The sequence below is a fragment of the Saccopteryx bilineata genome, chromosome 3, assembly GCF_036850765.1.
Source record: "Saccopteryx bilineata isolate mSacBil1 chromosome 3, mSacBil1_pri_phased_curated, whole genome shotgun sequence".
Lineage (NCBI taxonomy): Eukaryota > Metazoa > Chordata > Mammalia > Chiroptera > Emballonuridae > Saccopteryx > Saccopteryx bilineata.
In genome coordinates, this window is record NC_089492.1 from 268,394,434 (window position 1) to 268,409,255 (window position 14,822).

Sequence of the window (14,822 nt, forward strand, 5' to 3'; positions counted from 1 at the left end):
TTGCGGCACTGCCACATACAGTACTCCAGGATGCATCCTGTGCTCCTCTCACTGACCACCAATGAAAGAAGTGCCCCTTCCAGAAGTGCGGCGGGCCGGATAAATGGCCTCAGGGGGCCACATGTGGCCCATGGGCCATAGTTTGGGGACCCCTGCTCTACACACATCTGCCTTTGATGGCCAGCTCCTCCCTCCTTCACATCTTAGTTTATAAGCACCTCCTCTGTGAGGCCTTCCTGAATTTTTTCAGGTAGCCCTGGGCTTTCCTGGTCTCACTATTTCATCAACGTCTGTGTGGCTGTCCCTTTCACTAGACTGTGAGCTCGAAGGGGTCAGGATCTAATTCATCACTACATATTTCCAGCAGCAAGCACAGTTGATGAATGAATTTAAAAAAAAATGAATCCTAGTCTTAGTTCTGCAATTAGAGTAGAACCTAGCATAAATATTTGTTGACTAAAGGAACTTGCCACACATTCTTGTCCAAGCTACTTCCTTTGAGCCTGCTTCCTCCTCTGTGAAATAGGGATGCTAGTCTTCCCTCTCGCCTTCCTCACGAGAGAGCACATACATACGGGATCTCGCTGCTTGCACCCTGAACAGGATTTCTCAACCTCAGCACTATTGACATTTTGGGCAGGATAGTTCCTTGTTTCAAGGGGCTTTCCTGTGCATGGTAGGGTGTTCAGCAGCATTTCTGGTCTATATCCAACTATGTAGATGCCATACCATCCCCTGCCCCAGTTGTGGCAACCACAAATGTCTCCAGACTGCCCAAGGTCCCCTGCGAGACAAATCGCCCCAGTTGAGAACCACCGCCCCAGGGACAGCTGCCCGAGGAAGGGGGGCTGAGGGAGCAGAGTAATGTGTGCCCGCGCATCCTGCCAAGGACAGAGGCCCCTGGGGAGTCAGAGAACAGTGACCTGGTTAGCCAGACCCTTCCTTTGTCTGTAGGACCTGTGAAGTCATTCTGGATGCCCTGCCAGCACCAAGGCCCTTTATATCCAGATGGGAGGGGCAGGCGCCCCTAGGGACCTGGCCCGTAGATTCTACCAGGTTTCTGCTTGCCCCCCCCCCCCCCCCCCCGTACAGCTCAGGTTTCCTATTGGCTCACCTGAGAACTCCATCTAGCACCTGTCACTCCCCCCACCACCCCTTACCCCCTGCTCTGGAACCTCCACTCTACTACCACACACCGCCGTGTGCCACCCCTCAGCGGACATTAGAAACCCTCCTCCCACAGCCTGGCCTGACTGTCCCAGCTCCCAGGCATCAACTTCTTCCCCAGCCATTGTCCCAAGGACACCAGACACCACTCCCCTTTTTCCTACCCCTCCCTCTCCTGGCCTGTGCTCTGCTCTGCCTGCTTCTCTGAATCCAGCCATTTTGGAGTCCAGCATGGTCACTGTGTCCCTAGCTGGGCGCCATCCCAGCCTGTTTCATCTGTAAATCAGACATCGGGAAAGTGTGACTTATCACCCAGGGTGGGTGTGAGAGTTAACTAAAATCATTTCTGGCCCTGGCCGGTTGGCTCAGCGGTAGAGTGTCGGCCTGGCGTGCGGGGGACCCGGATTCAATTCCCGGCCAGGGCACACAGGAGAAGCGCCCATTTGCTTCTCCACCCCCCTCCCTTCCTCTCTGTCTCTCTCTTCCCCTCCCAGCGGCCAGAGCTACGCCCCGGAGGGGCAGAGCATCGCCCCCTGGTGGGCAGAGCATCGCCCCTGGTGGGCATGCCGGGTGGATCCCAGTCAGGCGCATGCAGGAGTCTGTCTGACTGTCTCTCCCCGTTTCCAGCTTCAGAGAAATACAAAAAAAAAAAAAAAAAAAAAAATCATTTCTTTGTGATTAATAACCTGGAATTTAGTAAGCACTTGATATCTGCTTACCATTATTTCCATGACTATCCACTGGTTCCTCGTTCTTGCTGCGCAAGCTTTCCAGGGTCATAAGGGCAAGAACCGTGACCCATGTTCCAGTGCTGCTTCCACCCCGGGGCCAACCTGAGCAAGTCACTGAGCATAGAGACGTCTCCTTGGAGCTTCAGGCTCCTCTTTTGAAAAACGGGTACAGAATTTATGTTCCTGGGGATGCTGTGGAATTCCCATCAGCTAGTGAATGTGAAACTGGTTTCGAATGGCAGCCCTGTGCAGCTGAGTGCCTGAGCGGTGGGCGGCCTGAGGGACCGGATTCTTTAAAGGCCTGGCCATGGGAAGGAGCGGACAGTGCCTCCTGCCCTGTCAGGCCTGCGCAGGCTCAAGCACACTGGCCTTGAGCACCGGAGGCCCCAGCCACTCACCACCGAGCGATGGTCCTGGACTTCAGGGTCTCTCTGCTGCTCGGACTGCTGGAGTGTGGGGTTAATGCCAGCCCAGAGGAGTTTCCTGGGCCTCCACAGTCCATGCTCCTTCCCGAATGCCTTTTGACCTCAAGGTCTCGGAGAAGCTTAAATGGACCAAGAACCCACCTGGAGGCCAGGCGAGTTGCCTGCTTTTTGTTTTTATAAAACAGTGTTTTGGGACCTAGGAAGGAGCTTTGACCCCAGGGACTGGACTTTTTTAGAGAAAGGAGAGCGTGAGAAAGAAGGGGAAGAGCGGGAAGCATCAATTCATGGGATAGTTGCTTCTCATATGTGCCTTGAACAGGCAAGCCCGGGGTTTCAAACCGGTACCTCAGCATTCCAGGTCAACACTTACCTACTGTGCCACCACAGGTCAGGCACCGGGGACCGGATTTGTTTTCCTGGGTCTGCCACCTCTTCTGAGCATAGAGGATGGGTGAACGAATTGCCTGACTTACAAAAGGGAGAAAAGGTATTGCCATATCCTCTTCTGCATCTCTCTAATCTTTTTTTATTCAGTGAAAGAAGGGGAAGCAGATACAGACTCCCAATGCACTCCGATCGGGATCCACCAGAAAGCCCACTGGGGGGCGATGCTCTGCCCATCTGGGGCCCTTGCTCCGTTGTTCAGCATCCGAGCTCTTCTTGCCTGAGGTGGAGGCCATGGAGCCATCCTCAGCACCTGGGGCCAACTCACTCCAACCAAACCAATGCTGTAGCAGGGGAAGAGACAGAGAGGAGGCGGGAGGGGTGGAGAAGCAGATGGGCACTTCTCCTGTGTGCCCTGGCCAGGAATCAAACCCAGGACATCCACACACTGGGCCAGCACTCTACCACTGAGCCAACAGGCCAGAGCTATGTCTCTCTAATCTAAAGGCTGTTAACTCCTGCCACCCCTATTCTCAGGGATGGTGAGAAGGAGACCCAGAAGACAGGACTCTCTGCTTATGATGAGGTGGGAGGCCCTAGAGGTGGCCCTCAGCCTACCGTTTGGGATATAAAAGTCTGTTAAGAGTCAAGCCAACCCTCTATCTAAGAAGAACCTGTCTTAGCCCCGCCCCTGAGATGGTGGGTCCTGCCCCACCCCTAGTCCCACCTCCACTGCCTATGAGTGGTGGGTGGTGGGCCCTGCCCTCATCCAATCCATGGGCTTTCTATGCCCTGGACCTGGCACCCAGTGCAGGATTTTCTCCTTCCCGTAGGCTCACCTCTGTTGGACCAATCTCAGAGCCAGTGACAGCCCATTTGGCTGCCTCCTTGAGCAGCCTCCTCATTCTAGGACTGAGCCCTCCTGCCTGTGTCCTAGTCTCTTCACTGGTCCTTCTACCCCGAGCCACAATTTCTGCCTGTTGCTGGTCTCCTCAAATCATCCCGGGCACCTCAGATTTAATGCCCAGTGTCCTGAGGGGCACTCAGAACCACCCTGCCCACACCTCGGCATTGTGCCTGCTCTGACCGTATGCTGTAGACACACCTGAGTATGGCCATATTCACAGCCTGTAGGAGTGGCCCCATCTGTGTTTGGTGTGATTCTTCTCTCCCTGCCCGCCCCACACACCCCTCTCCACCTCTTCTTACCTGCTGACCCCACTGGGCATTCCTACCTTTCATGTGGCAGGAGCCTCTGGTTCTGACCAGCTGCACTGTGACTAGTCAGATGACAGGGTAGCATGTTTGGACTCTGCTTTAGTGTCTTCCTTCTCGTGGCTTCCCCCCATCACTGTCCCCGGACAGAGAATTGTTCCCATCAACCGCCCCCCCCCCCCCAAGCCACAGGGCTAATTGCTTCCGGCAGCCCTCTGAGTGCTAAGACTGGGAAAGAAAAGCATAAAATGCAAAAACTAACTTTCCTCCTGACAGCTCATGGAAGGAGCCTGATGTGTCCAGAGGTCAGTGGATGTGTGGGCAGAAGCACAGTTCAGGGGCTGTCTGTTGCTCCCTGTCAGGGACAGTCCCCATCATGGAGACTTTTTACTTCTGTGTGTGTACACAGCCAACAGAGGTGATCTAGGGGTAGTCCTCCCGCCAAGTGTAACCATGTCCCTGCTTCACTGATAAGGAAAGTGCCAGAAAACCAAATGAAGTCCTTCCTTTGCTCCAAGGAAGTGGTGACAGGATTCCTGCTTCCCACCTTTCCTCCCCTTTGTCTTGCTCTGTCCTGGGAATGGTCAACCACGCTACGGAAGGTTGCTTCCAGGACCCCTCTTCTTTCAATGGGGCATCAGCCTCCTCAGGGGAGAAAGTAAACAGACAAGAGTTCATGAGACTTCGAGAGCCTGGCCTGCTAAGCCAGCGTGGCCGGCCCAGAGCCAGGCGACCCGGCCTGTGCTGCCTGCCCGCGAGTAAAACAAGCCGGTCAGTGTCACTCGGCGAGCCTCTCCAGAACTCTCCCCGCATGCACTGGGCACACAAAGGAGAGGCTAGCAGGCAGTACACAGTCCTTGCCCTCCTGGGGAGATGTGGGCACAGAAGGTGGTACCCTCTATCAGGAGAGGGCACGAACAAAGGTAAAGAATCTCAGAGGAGAGAGTGAGCATACATGCTGGGTAACCAGGAAGGCGTCCCATGGGCTCAGCCTTGGAACTGAGCCTCTGGGGATGACTACAACAAGCAGAGGGGAGGTGGCAGAGGGAACAGTCTGAGCGCAGGCCTGGGGCCTGAGTGGGGCGGGGAACAGGAACTGAGGGGGAGATGGAAGAGAGGGCTGGGGCTGGAGTGCTCGTGGCCCGATTCGCCCCGGCTCCGCCAGTGTTTGCCAAGTCGCCTGGGATGAGTCATGGCTCCTCTCTGGATTTCAGTTTCCCCGTCTGCCAAATGGGAGCAATAGCCTAGAATCAGTGGTTTTCAGCTTTTTCAGACTCATCCACTTATCATAACAAATAATTTGTAATGTCTCAAAAATAGAATGACCTTTTAATGTCAAATATTTATATAATATATATGTATACACATAGATATATATTCTGACTATAAGATAAAGGAAAAGCAGAAGGAAATTATTTATAATAAAATACTGTGTGTGTCACTGCGTAGACGCTCAGTCACACCCACACGGGAAACAAACTGAGGTGGTGGGGGGTAGAACACCGTTCTGCCTCAGAGGAGCCCGGAGCAGCGAGCTTATGTCAGTCAGCGGCATTGTTCTAAGAGGTGAAGTTTCCAAAAATGGGAACAATGCTCAGTGAAGTTCCAAACAAAGCAAATTTAGTCTTTCCTCAGTTTACATGAAAGTTGCATTTCAAAATACCCAATGTTTGTTAAAACAGTATACAAGGTGTTATCTGGTGGTACATTTGAAAATTATTAGTGGGATGGCCTGGGACTGCCCTGTGCCTCTGATTCAGGACATTTTTTTTATTTTTTATTATTGATATGTAGTTATTGCCATTTTATTCTTTTTTTAATAAATAAAATTTTATTAATTTTAATGGGGTGACATTAATAAATCAGGGTACATATATTCAAAGAAAACATGTCCAGGTTATCTTGTCATTCAGTTATGTTGAATACCCATCACCCAAAGTCAGATTGTCCTCTGTCACCTTCTATCTAGTTTTCTTTGTGCCCCTCCCCCTCCCCCTCTCCCTCTCCCTCCCCCTCCTTCCCTGTCCCTGCCCCCTGTTTTTATGTCCCACCAATGTGTGGAACCCTGCAGTTCTTGTTTTTTTCTGATTTACTTATTTCACTCCGTATAATGTTATCAAGATCCCACCATTTTGTTGTAAGTGATCCGATGTCATCATTTCTTATGGCTGAATAGTATACCATGGTGTATATGTGCCACATCTTCTTTATCCAGTTTTCTTTTTTTTTTTTTACAGTGATTACAGCCTTTAAGCAAACTCTTGGCCAATACAGCAAGAATCCATAAAAGAGTAGTGTCCTTAACAAGTTCACCAAGTCCAAGTTGGCCCCAACACCATCCAAGTCCCTGATAAATGCAACCCAACCCCAGTTCAGTCTGTTAGGAGCTGTCCCAAGGAGCAGGAGTCCAGGAAAAGTCCACATCCAGGAAAAGTTCGCATGGCACTGGAATTGTTGTCACAATTCTATACTTTGCAGCTCACGGACAAGTCCCAATGACCGCTGCTTCTAGCTGGTAATGATTCAGGTAGACTGGAAAAGCCATCTGCAGTATATGTGGAGATGGAGCTTCTGTTCTCCTCTGCCTGGAGAGATGAGACCAGGTTGCTTTTCCCTGGAGCTCTGCGACTATGGCTAGGTAAAGAGAACCTTGGGATACACTAACCTGGGTGGCAAAGGTAGATTCATAATAGAAGTTGGCAAAAGGGGGAAAGAGAGCTCTAAATTAGGAGTAGGTCCCAGCCTGAAATATAAGTGGGACATTGAGGTAGGAGGAATAAAGGAAACACTATATATTAAACAAAGCAGCAGAAAATAGGACTATCAACACCCACAACAGAGATCTTGGAGGGAAGAATAAAAAACCTGACTATTCAGGCAAGACATAGTTAAGTGGCCCTTGTGCAAATGAGATCAGTTTACCTGCTTCTTGGAAGAAATACCCTAGGCTCATCTATAGTGTTGTAGATGGGGCCGACGGCCCTGGGCACCTTCAGCCTTCAGTGGCAAACCCCAGCATTCTGGGTAAGGTTAGGTCATAGGTGGCTGGAGCAGGGCTGGAAGAGACTGAACCCTCCCTTAGAGGAGTGAGGGGGAAGCCTACCTTCCAGTGTCCCTGTTTCCTCACAGCAGAGGCATGTAAGTCTGGCAGGCTTTAGCTCAATGACCTTCCTTTCTACTATTGAAGCAGGACCCAGATGGCATCCTATGAGACCCCTTTGGGGCATTGGAGCCTTTAAGGGCATATCCTAAAAGCTGGTAGTTCCCCTGATCTCTATTGGGCTTTTTCTGCCTCTTGGTATCTTAAAAGCTATGCTCAGAAGATCTTGCTGAGGGGTTTGGGGATCCCCATCTGCCTATATAAATCTTTTCCATTCATCTGGAGCTATTTGGAAAAAGACAAAACAGTGTTATTAGCTGGATCAAATAAAGAAGGTAGTAGTTTGCAGGAGAAAAAGATTTGTTCATCAGCATTCAAAAGAAATTTAAATTTTTTTTAAGTAAAAAGCATGATATGGTAGACCCGTAGAAGTTCCAGAATATGACTCCCCCCTTTTAAATTTTTTTAATTGACCTTAAAATATTTGCTGAGTATACTTTAATAATACCTTGACTTTAAAGATTGTAAGAAATACACATAATTTGAAAGGTTTGACAAAATACAGTAAATGCTTTTGCTCCATATGCAAGAGCATTGTCAGTTTAACCAGTTTAGGAAATCCAATAATAGAACAATGCATACAAACAGTGAGCTATAACATGCTTAGCAGCCTCTCCTGTTCTGACAGAGGTTACTATAAATCCAGAATATGTATCCACTGTAACGTGGACATAGGACTGTTTGCCAAATAAAGGTATATGAGTAACATCCATTTGCCAAAGTTGTCCTGGTAGGAGTCCTTGAGGGTTAACTCCAAATGAAGGGGCAGATTGTAGTATAGGACCCCTTGGACAGGATTTCCCAATCTGCCATGCTGCTTCTCGAGAAAGTTGAAACTGTTTACACAGGGCTGCAGCGTTCTGGTGATGAATAGTATGAGACTGAATTGCTCGATCTGTCATGGTTGCTCCAAATAATTTTCTTTTGGGCAGCTTGATCAACAAGGGCATTCCTAGGCCCTGGCCAGTTGGCTCAGTGGTAGAGCGTTGGCCTGGCGTGCAGGAGTCCCGGGTTCGATTCCCAGCCAGGGCACACAGGAGAAGCGCCCATCTGCTTCTCCACCCCTCCCCTTCTCCTTCCTCTCTGTCTCTCTCTTCCCCTCCCGCAGCCAAGGCTCCATTGGAGCAAAGTTGGCCCAGGCGCTGAGGATGGCTCTGTGGCCTCTGCCTCAGGCACTAGAATGGCTCTGGTTGCAACAGAGCAACACCCCAGATGGGCAGAGCATCCCACTCTGGTAGGCAAGCCTGGTGGATCCCAGTCGGGCATATGCGGGAGTCTGTCTGACTGCCTCCCCATTTCCAACTTCAGAAAAATACAAAAAAAAAAAAAGAGAGAAAGAAAAAAGGGGCATTCCCTTGTGCCAAAACTCCAGGGAGCATGGAGTGAGTTCGAGTATGTCCTATAAAACATGGAGCTTGGCCTGACCTGTGGTGGCGCAGTGGATAAAGCATCGACCTGGAAATGCTGAGGTCGCCGGTTCGAAACCCTGGGCTTGCCTGGTCAAGGCACATATGGGAGTTGATGCTTCCAGCTACTCCCCTCTTCTCTCTACCTCTCTCTCTCCTCTCTAAAAATGAATAAATAAAAACTTAAAAAACAAAACAAAACATGGAGCTCTATGTTGACATACAAGTCTTTGAAGAAGGAGGAACTGCTGAAATAGTTCATCTGCATTTGTCCTTAAGACAGCAGTCTTTATAGTGGAAACACCATAAGTAAATATTTGCTGTCTGTATATAGATTAAAGGGGGAATATGGCAAATGCTGAAAAGCCATGATAATGGCGTATAATTCTAGACTTTGAGCTGATTTTAAGTTGACAGTTTCAGTATAAAGTTGTCCATTGATTTGCAAGAGCGATTTACCATTTAGTGGAAGTTTCCCAGAGCCATTGTTGTTGATCCTTTGAAAAAAGGAACAACAATAATTTTGAGGCTCAAAACGTATAAGCTGTAAGGGTCACCTATGCCCCTTGATAATCCAGGAGGCAACAGATCAAAATATGGAAGTGTATTTCATGGGCTATTAGATGGTTCAATGTGCCCAAGCTGTAGCTGCTCTTGTACCATTGAGCAGCTGCCCTAAGTTTCTCTTGAGAAAGGGGCTATTGGTCTACCCATACAGGATTATCTGATTTCCAAGTACTTGGGTCTGCACAATGCATTATTGAGGTACCAGGAGCTACCAAGGCCCCTATGCTAAATTTTGATATCCTTATCCACACCTTTTGGTATTGGGTGCCACTTCTATGGGGGTGAGAATTCCTCACTGTTCTTTTCCTAGTCCCTTGGTGGGCAAAAATCCCTGATCAAGCATCTGAATACTGACTAAACCATTAGGACTGACAAGCAATGCTCCCATATTTTTCAAAACATCTCTACTCCACAAATTAACTGGCCATCCAGGGAGAACATAAGACTTAAAAAATCCAGAATAACCTTCTTAATCTTCCCAATGTAGAAAACTAGAACTTTGTTGAGGGGATTTACTCTGCCCTATACCTTATAATTCTGTGGCTGCTGCATGAGTGGGCCAGGAAGGAGGCCAATGTAGCTTAGCAATAACAGATACATCAGCTCCAGTATCTAAAAGTCCTTTAAATTTATGCTCATGTATTGTTAGTTCCATTTCAGGGCGTTCCTGACCTATTTTTTTTTTAATCCAATTGGCAAAATCAGAGGAGCCAAATCACCAATTTGCTTGGGGCCCCTTTTGCAGGATGTGGCCTGAGAAGCAGAATTAGCATCCTTATACTATTCTTCTAACTGCCTGAATTAGCCATGAGTCTCGTTCAGGACATTTAACATCCCTATATCCCATCGCTGAAACAATCCAAACACGCCCCACAAATTTCCAAATTATCCATTAGGGGAATTATCCAGCCTTTGGATAAACTGGAAGCTCCCTCCCAGCTCTGAACTTCTCTAATCCTGGGCCTCCTTCTGGTTTATTCAGCCAGTTTTGTGGAGTGCCCACCATATGCCCTGCCCCAGGGGTCAGCAGTACGCAAGCAGCCATAGCTCCTGCTCCCCGAGCCAAGTAGAAATGTGAAAGGACCTAGCCTTCACCCTTCCATTTTACAGAAAAGGAAGCTGAGGCCCAGAAAAGCTTGTATTCAGTATCACACAGCCTCCTGGGGACCACCCAGAACCCGACCCTCAGGTGGACCCACAGAGTGGGTCCACAGTCTTCTCTCATGTCTCCCTCCTCTATCCCCTGCAGTGCCAGCTGCCCTGACCCTAGACCCGGGCACTGCCCACCAGCGCCTGATTCTGTCCGACGACTGCACCATCGTGGCCTATGGTAACCTGCACCCACAGCCGCTGCAGGACTCGCCGAAGCGCTTCGACGTGGAGGTGTCGGTGCTGGGCTCCGAGGCCTTCAGCAGTGGCGTCCACTACTGGGAAGTGGTGGTGGCGGAGAAGACCCAGTGGGTGATCGGGCTGGCACACGAGGCCGCGAGCCGCAAGGGCAGCATCCAGATCCAGCCCAGCCGTGGCTTCTATTGCATCGTCATGCACGATGGCAACCAGTACAGCGCCTGCACAGAGCCCTGGACGCGGCTCAACGTCCGAGACAAGCTTGACAAGGTGGGCGTCTTCCTGGACTACGACCAAGGCCTGCTCATCTTCTATAACGCTGACGACATGTCCTGGCTCTACACCTTCCGCGAGAAGTTTCCTGGCAAGCTCTGCTCCTACTTCAGCCCCGGGCAGAGCCATGCCAATGGCAAGAATGTGCAGCCCTTGCGGATTAACACCGTCCGTATCTAATGCAGCAGTAGAAAACCACAGGCACCGGGGCTGTGGCCTTCAGCAAGAGCCTGCCCAGGAGCCGGGGGTTAGGCCTGGCCTAGCTCGGCCAGCCTGCTCTCGGGCCAGTTGTTTACCCTTTGGCCTCCTTTCCTTGTCTGTAAATGGAGGTTGTGCTCCATGATTCCTAAACCCTCTTCCAGCATTGATGTTCTGTAGCTCTGACCTTGATGGGGATGCATCTTTGGTCCAAGAATGTGACACGGCTTCTCCTCAGGGCAGCCCCTGTCCAGCCCTCACCCCATCCTCTCAGGGGCAGGGGACTGTCTTCCTGCGTCGCCCTCCTGCCCATGTGCCCTAACCTCAGGATATGTCAGAGTGTTGCTGCCAGCAGTTGGCAGCTCGAAAGATACCCAGAATCCTCTTAGGCTCCCAGGCCTACGACTATCCCTGACCAAGCCTGTGACAGATAGTTTTACCCTGGGCCCCAGCCCATAGTGGACACAGGCAGTAGCTGGACATAGTGTGGCTGGAGAACCACCTCCCCTTCCACCTCCAGACCAAGAGCCTTATGGCTCCTGCTTTTTCCACTTCTCTGCAGGTAGACACAGTGCTGTGGCCTGTGGGAGGCACCCAGTGATTGAGCCCATTCCTGGGCTTATGTTAAAGCCACTGTGCCACCACCTTCCTGCCTGCATGTCTAAAGGCAAGACGATGGCACCCCGAGGCTGATGCAGAACAATGAGTGATGAGGATCTGGCCAGACCTCTGTGAGAGGCTAGACTGTGGGGGAGGCTGCGGGGAGCAGTTGTTTTCATCAAGACCTGAGTACCGGAATGGGCTGTTGGCTGGGACCTCTCATCAGGCTTGGCATCCATCTCCGTGAAGATCCCGTTGTGGGAAACAAGAGCTGCTTTAGCTAGTCTAATTAGACAGGATTTATTACTGGGTCCCTGATGGCTTTGCAGAATCATTGGAAGGCCGGAGGAGCAGACTCTTTGCTGAATTTCCAGGAACAGCTCCCAGCTGCCAGATTCATCACGTCTCCCCTGACCGGGAATACTGCTCCCCTGTGCAGGAAGCCACTGCTTCAGGGAGCTGCCGACTGCAGAATTGTGCCCCCTCTGCTACTCTTTGTGCCAGCAAATAGGTGTCCTGAGGCCTCTCTCACTCAATTCAGTTCCCAAACCCAGGTTTCTATGAGGGATTCTGTTTGGGAACTGTGAATCATATCTAGAACCCTGGCTGCAAGGGAGTCTGGGAAATGTAGTTTTCTTTCCAGCCCCAGCCACACAAAAAGGCCCACTGGAAGGAAGTTAAAATGGATGTTGAACAAGCCCATCCTTGGTTTTTGTCAGTGGAGTCTACCCCCAGACCTTGGCTTGGAAGCAGCAGAGCCTCTAGGTTTCCTGCTCCGTGGCTCTGTACCTGCCCAGGGGCAGGAGCCCAGAGGGTGGGCCTGAGGGCTGACAGATCTCTCCAGTCTTGGCTTTTCCTTCTAGTCCTGGGGCCCAGATTCTGAACTCGGAGCCTCTGACCACACCTATCCCAAAGGAGCCAGACTTGGGGGGCTCTCACCTCACAACTGCTGCCCACAGGGGCCTCCCTGGGCAGGAGGAATCCTCAGTCTCACCCCACCCTTCATCTACCAGGATCTGGGCCACTCCCAGCGGTATTTTTATTTTAATTGTTGCCCATTTTGTGAGTTATGAATTTGTATTAAATTAAAGTTACAGGATATCAGCTGTCAGTTTCATTCATTTTGACAAGCCAAAAGGCCTACCTATTGTCTCAGGCAGGCTGCATTCATTAGCATAGCTAATCCCTAAAGCACCCTCCAGGGGTCCCCAAACTTTTTACACAGGGGGCCAGTTCACTGTCCCTCAGACCATTGGAGGGCCGCCACATACAGTGCTCCTCTCACTGACCACCAATGAAAGAGGTGCCCCTTCCGGAAGTGTGGCGGGGGCCGGATAAATGGCCTCGGGGCCACATGCCACCCGCAGGCCATAGTTTGGGGACGCCTGGAAAACAGTATTATGCCCATTTTACAGAATTGGAAAAATGAGATTGAGAAAGAGGACATGACTGGCCTACAGTTACATGTCCCATACGGGTAAGAAAGTGACGGAACATGGATGAGAACTGAGTTCTGAAGCCACTGCTCACATCACACTGGCCAGGGAAGTCTGTGGTCTTTGCCTGGGAAGAGGTTGATGGTAGCCTTAGGAGCAGAGTGGAGCTCAAGAGACAGTGGAAAGAACCTGGTCTCCGGAACCCCACAGCCCTGGGCTTGAATCCAGGTTCTATCACTGTGACTTTAGAGAAACGTTTTAACCTCTCTGGGCCTCAGTTTTCCCATGTGGAAAATCAGGATAATAACCCAATCTCACATGATTTATAAGAAAAGCTGCAAAGTACAATGCACTTAGGGAGGGCCTGTCTCTCATTCCAGCTGCCTCCCAGTGCCAGCTGTGAGTTTTCTGAACCTGACCCTAAGGAGTCTAGTTTCCTGTTTGTGCCTCACGTAGGGTGTGGGATCACCTAGGCCAGGAAGGTCCCCAGGTCTGCTGTGTAGAAGCAGATCCACTCCACCTCTGACAGATGGGGCAGCAGCCCGGCCAGCAGTCTGGCAGAGCCCCGCATGTGGACACAGGCTGTGCACACTGTCAGTGGGAGGGCCACTGGGCCCTGCACTTGTGCAGTGCAAGCCTGGGAAACGGGAGTCCTAGGCCTGTTCTTTGTTCTGTGCCTGAAGATCCTTTTCTCATCTCACCGGCACCAGCAGAGTGAGGAAGATTAGACTGGCTGCCCAGCGAGGCACCAGGTAGCTCTTCACTGGTACCAGCTGGTGGGGAGGGAAGAAGGGTAACCACCATAGTCATTGACTTGTTTGGGATTCTAGAAAGTGCTGCATGAACAGGATTTGGAGGGGCTGTTGGCAGGGCACAAAGATTGGGGGGCTGATTCTGAGATTAGTTTCCCCAACCTCCCCCCCCCACCGCCCCACCACATGACCTCAGATCCCTGTGACTCACCCAAAGCCACACCCCTCCATCCTTGCTCAGTGTATCTGTTCCGTGGGGGAGAAGCATCCCCTCCATGGTCCTTCCTGCCCTTCCTCCCACTCAGCCTCTGCACCAGGTCCAAGAAATGCTAGTCAGTTCCCAGTCTTTGCTCCCAGTTTCCTAGTGTCTGGGAGGAACTAGAGGGGCTGTATGTGCACACCCAACAAGGGGCTTCTGGAAATCAGGGCACCTCCAAGAGGTCTGAAGTAATCATAGAATTCTTGAATGAAGGCATCTGGGGTTGTCAAGCCGAACCCCACATTTAACACAGGCAAGCGAAGAGAAGACGCAAAGGTAGCCCAGCCTTGGGGAGGAAGGAGCCAGCAAAGATCTTACCCAGTGCAATGGATAGAACGACAGTAACCCCATTCAGATCCCTGTCTGTGGTCAGCAGGCAGAGTGCTGGTACTTTTTAAGACAAGCCCATGAAGTTAGTATCATCATCTCAGTGTCTGAGTGGAGAAACGTTACTTCCCAGGGGACCCACAGCACAGCTGGAAGTCAGACGCAAGCCCCCCCCAAAGCTAAAGCCAAACTCTTCACTGGACCTCCCTGGACATGCTTCTCAACTTTAGGAACAGCATCAGTGACAGACAGCAGCCCCCATACTGTGATCGCCCTAGGATTCAAAGCGGGAGCTTAACCCAGGCTCCACACCACTGTGGAATTGTGAAATTGTGAGTCAAGTTTCAACTGTGAGCCAAGCCTCATGTGTCTCCTGGGGTTGGGAGTGGAATCATGAAGTCACTTTGTGAATCTGGGTCTCTCTCCCTGGGCCTCAGTTTCCCCATCTCTATTGGAGAATAGCTAGGGATCTAGCTAATGGATAGCCAAGGTCCTGGCTCTGATGGCTTGAGATTCTGTAAGTCTAATGTTAATCTCAGGGCTTGGCCTGCTCGGCACTTAACAAGGCCATTAAC

The 14,822-nt window shown here is 50.8% G+C and overlaps 1 protein-coding gene across 2 annotated transcripts in view; it reads left to right on the forward strand.

Annotated features, from left to right (window-relative positions):
* The window catches only part of TRIM62 (tripartite motif containing 62), a 33,864-nt gene extending 21,301 nt beyond the window's left edge, over positions 1–12,563 (forward strand). For both annotated transcript variants that reach the window (XM_066269737.1, XM_066269736.1), the window contains exon 6: positions 10,305–12,563. In XM_066269737.1, the coding sequence (XP_066125834.1) occupies positions 10,305–10,855 (551 nt within the window). In that variant the 3' untranslated portion in view covers positions 10,856–12,563. The remainder of the gene's footprint in view (positions 1–10,304) is intronic.
* The last annotated feature ends 2,259 nt before the right edge of the window (positions 12,564–14,822 follow it).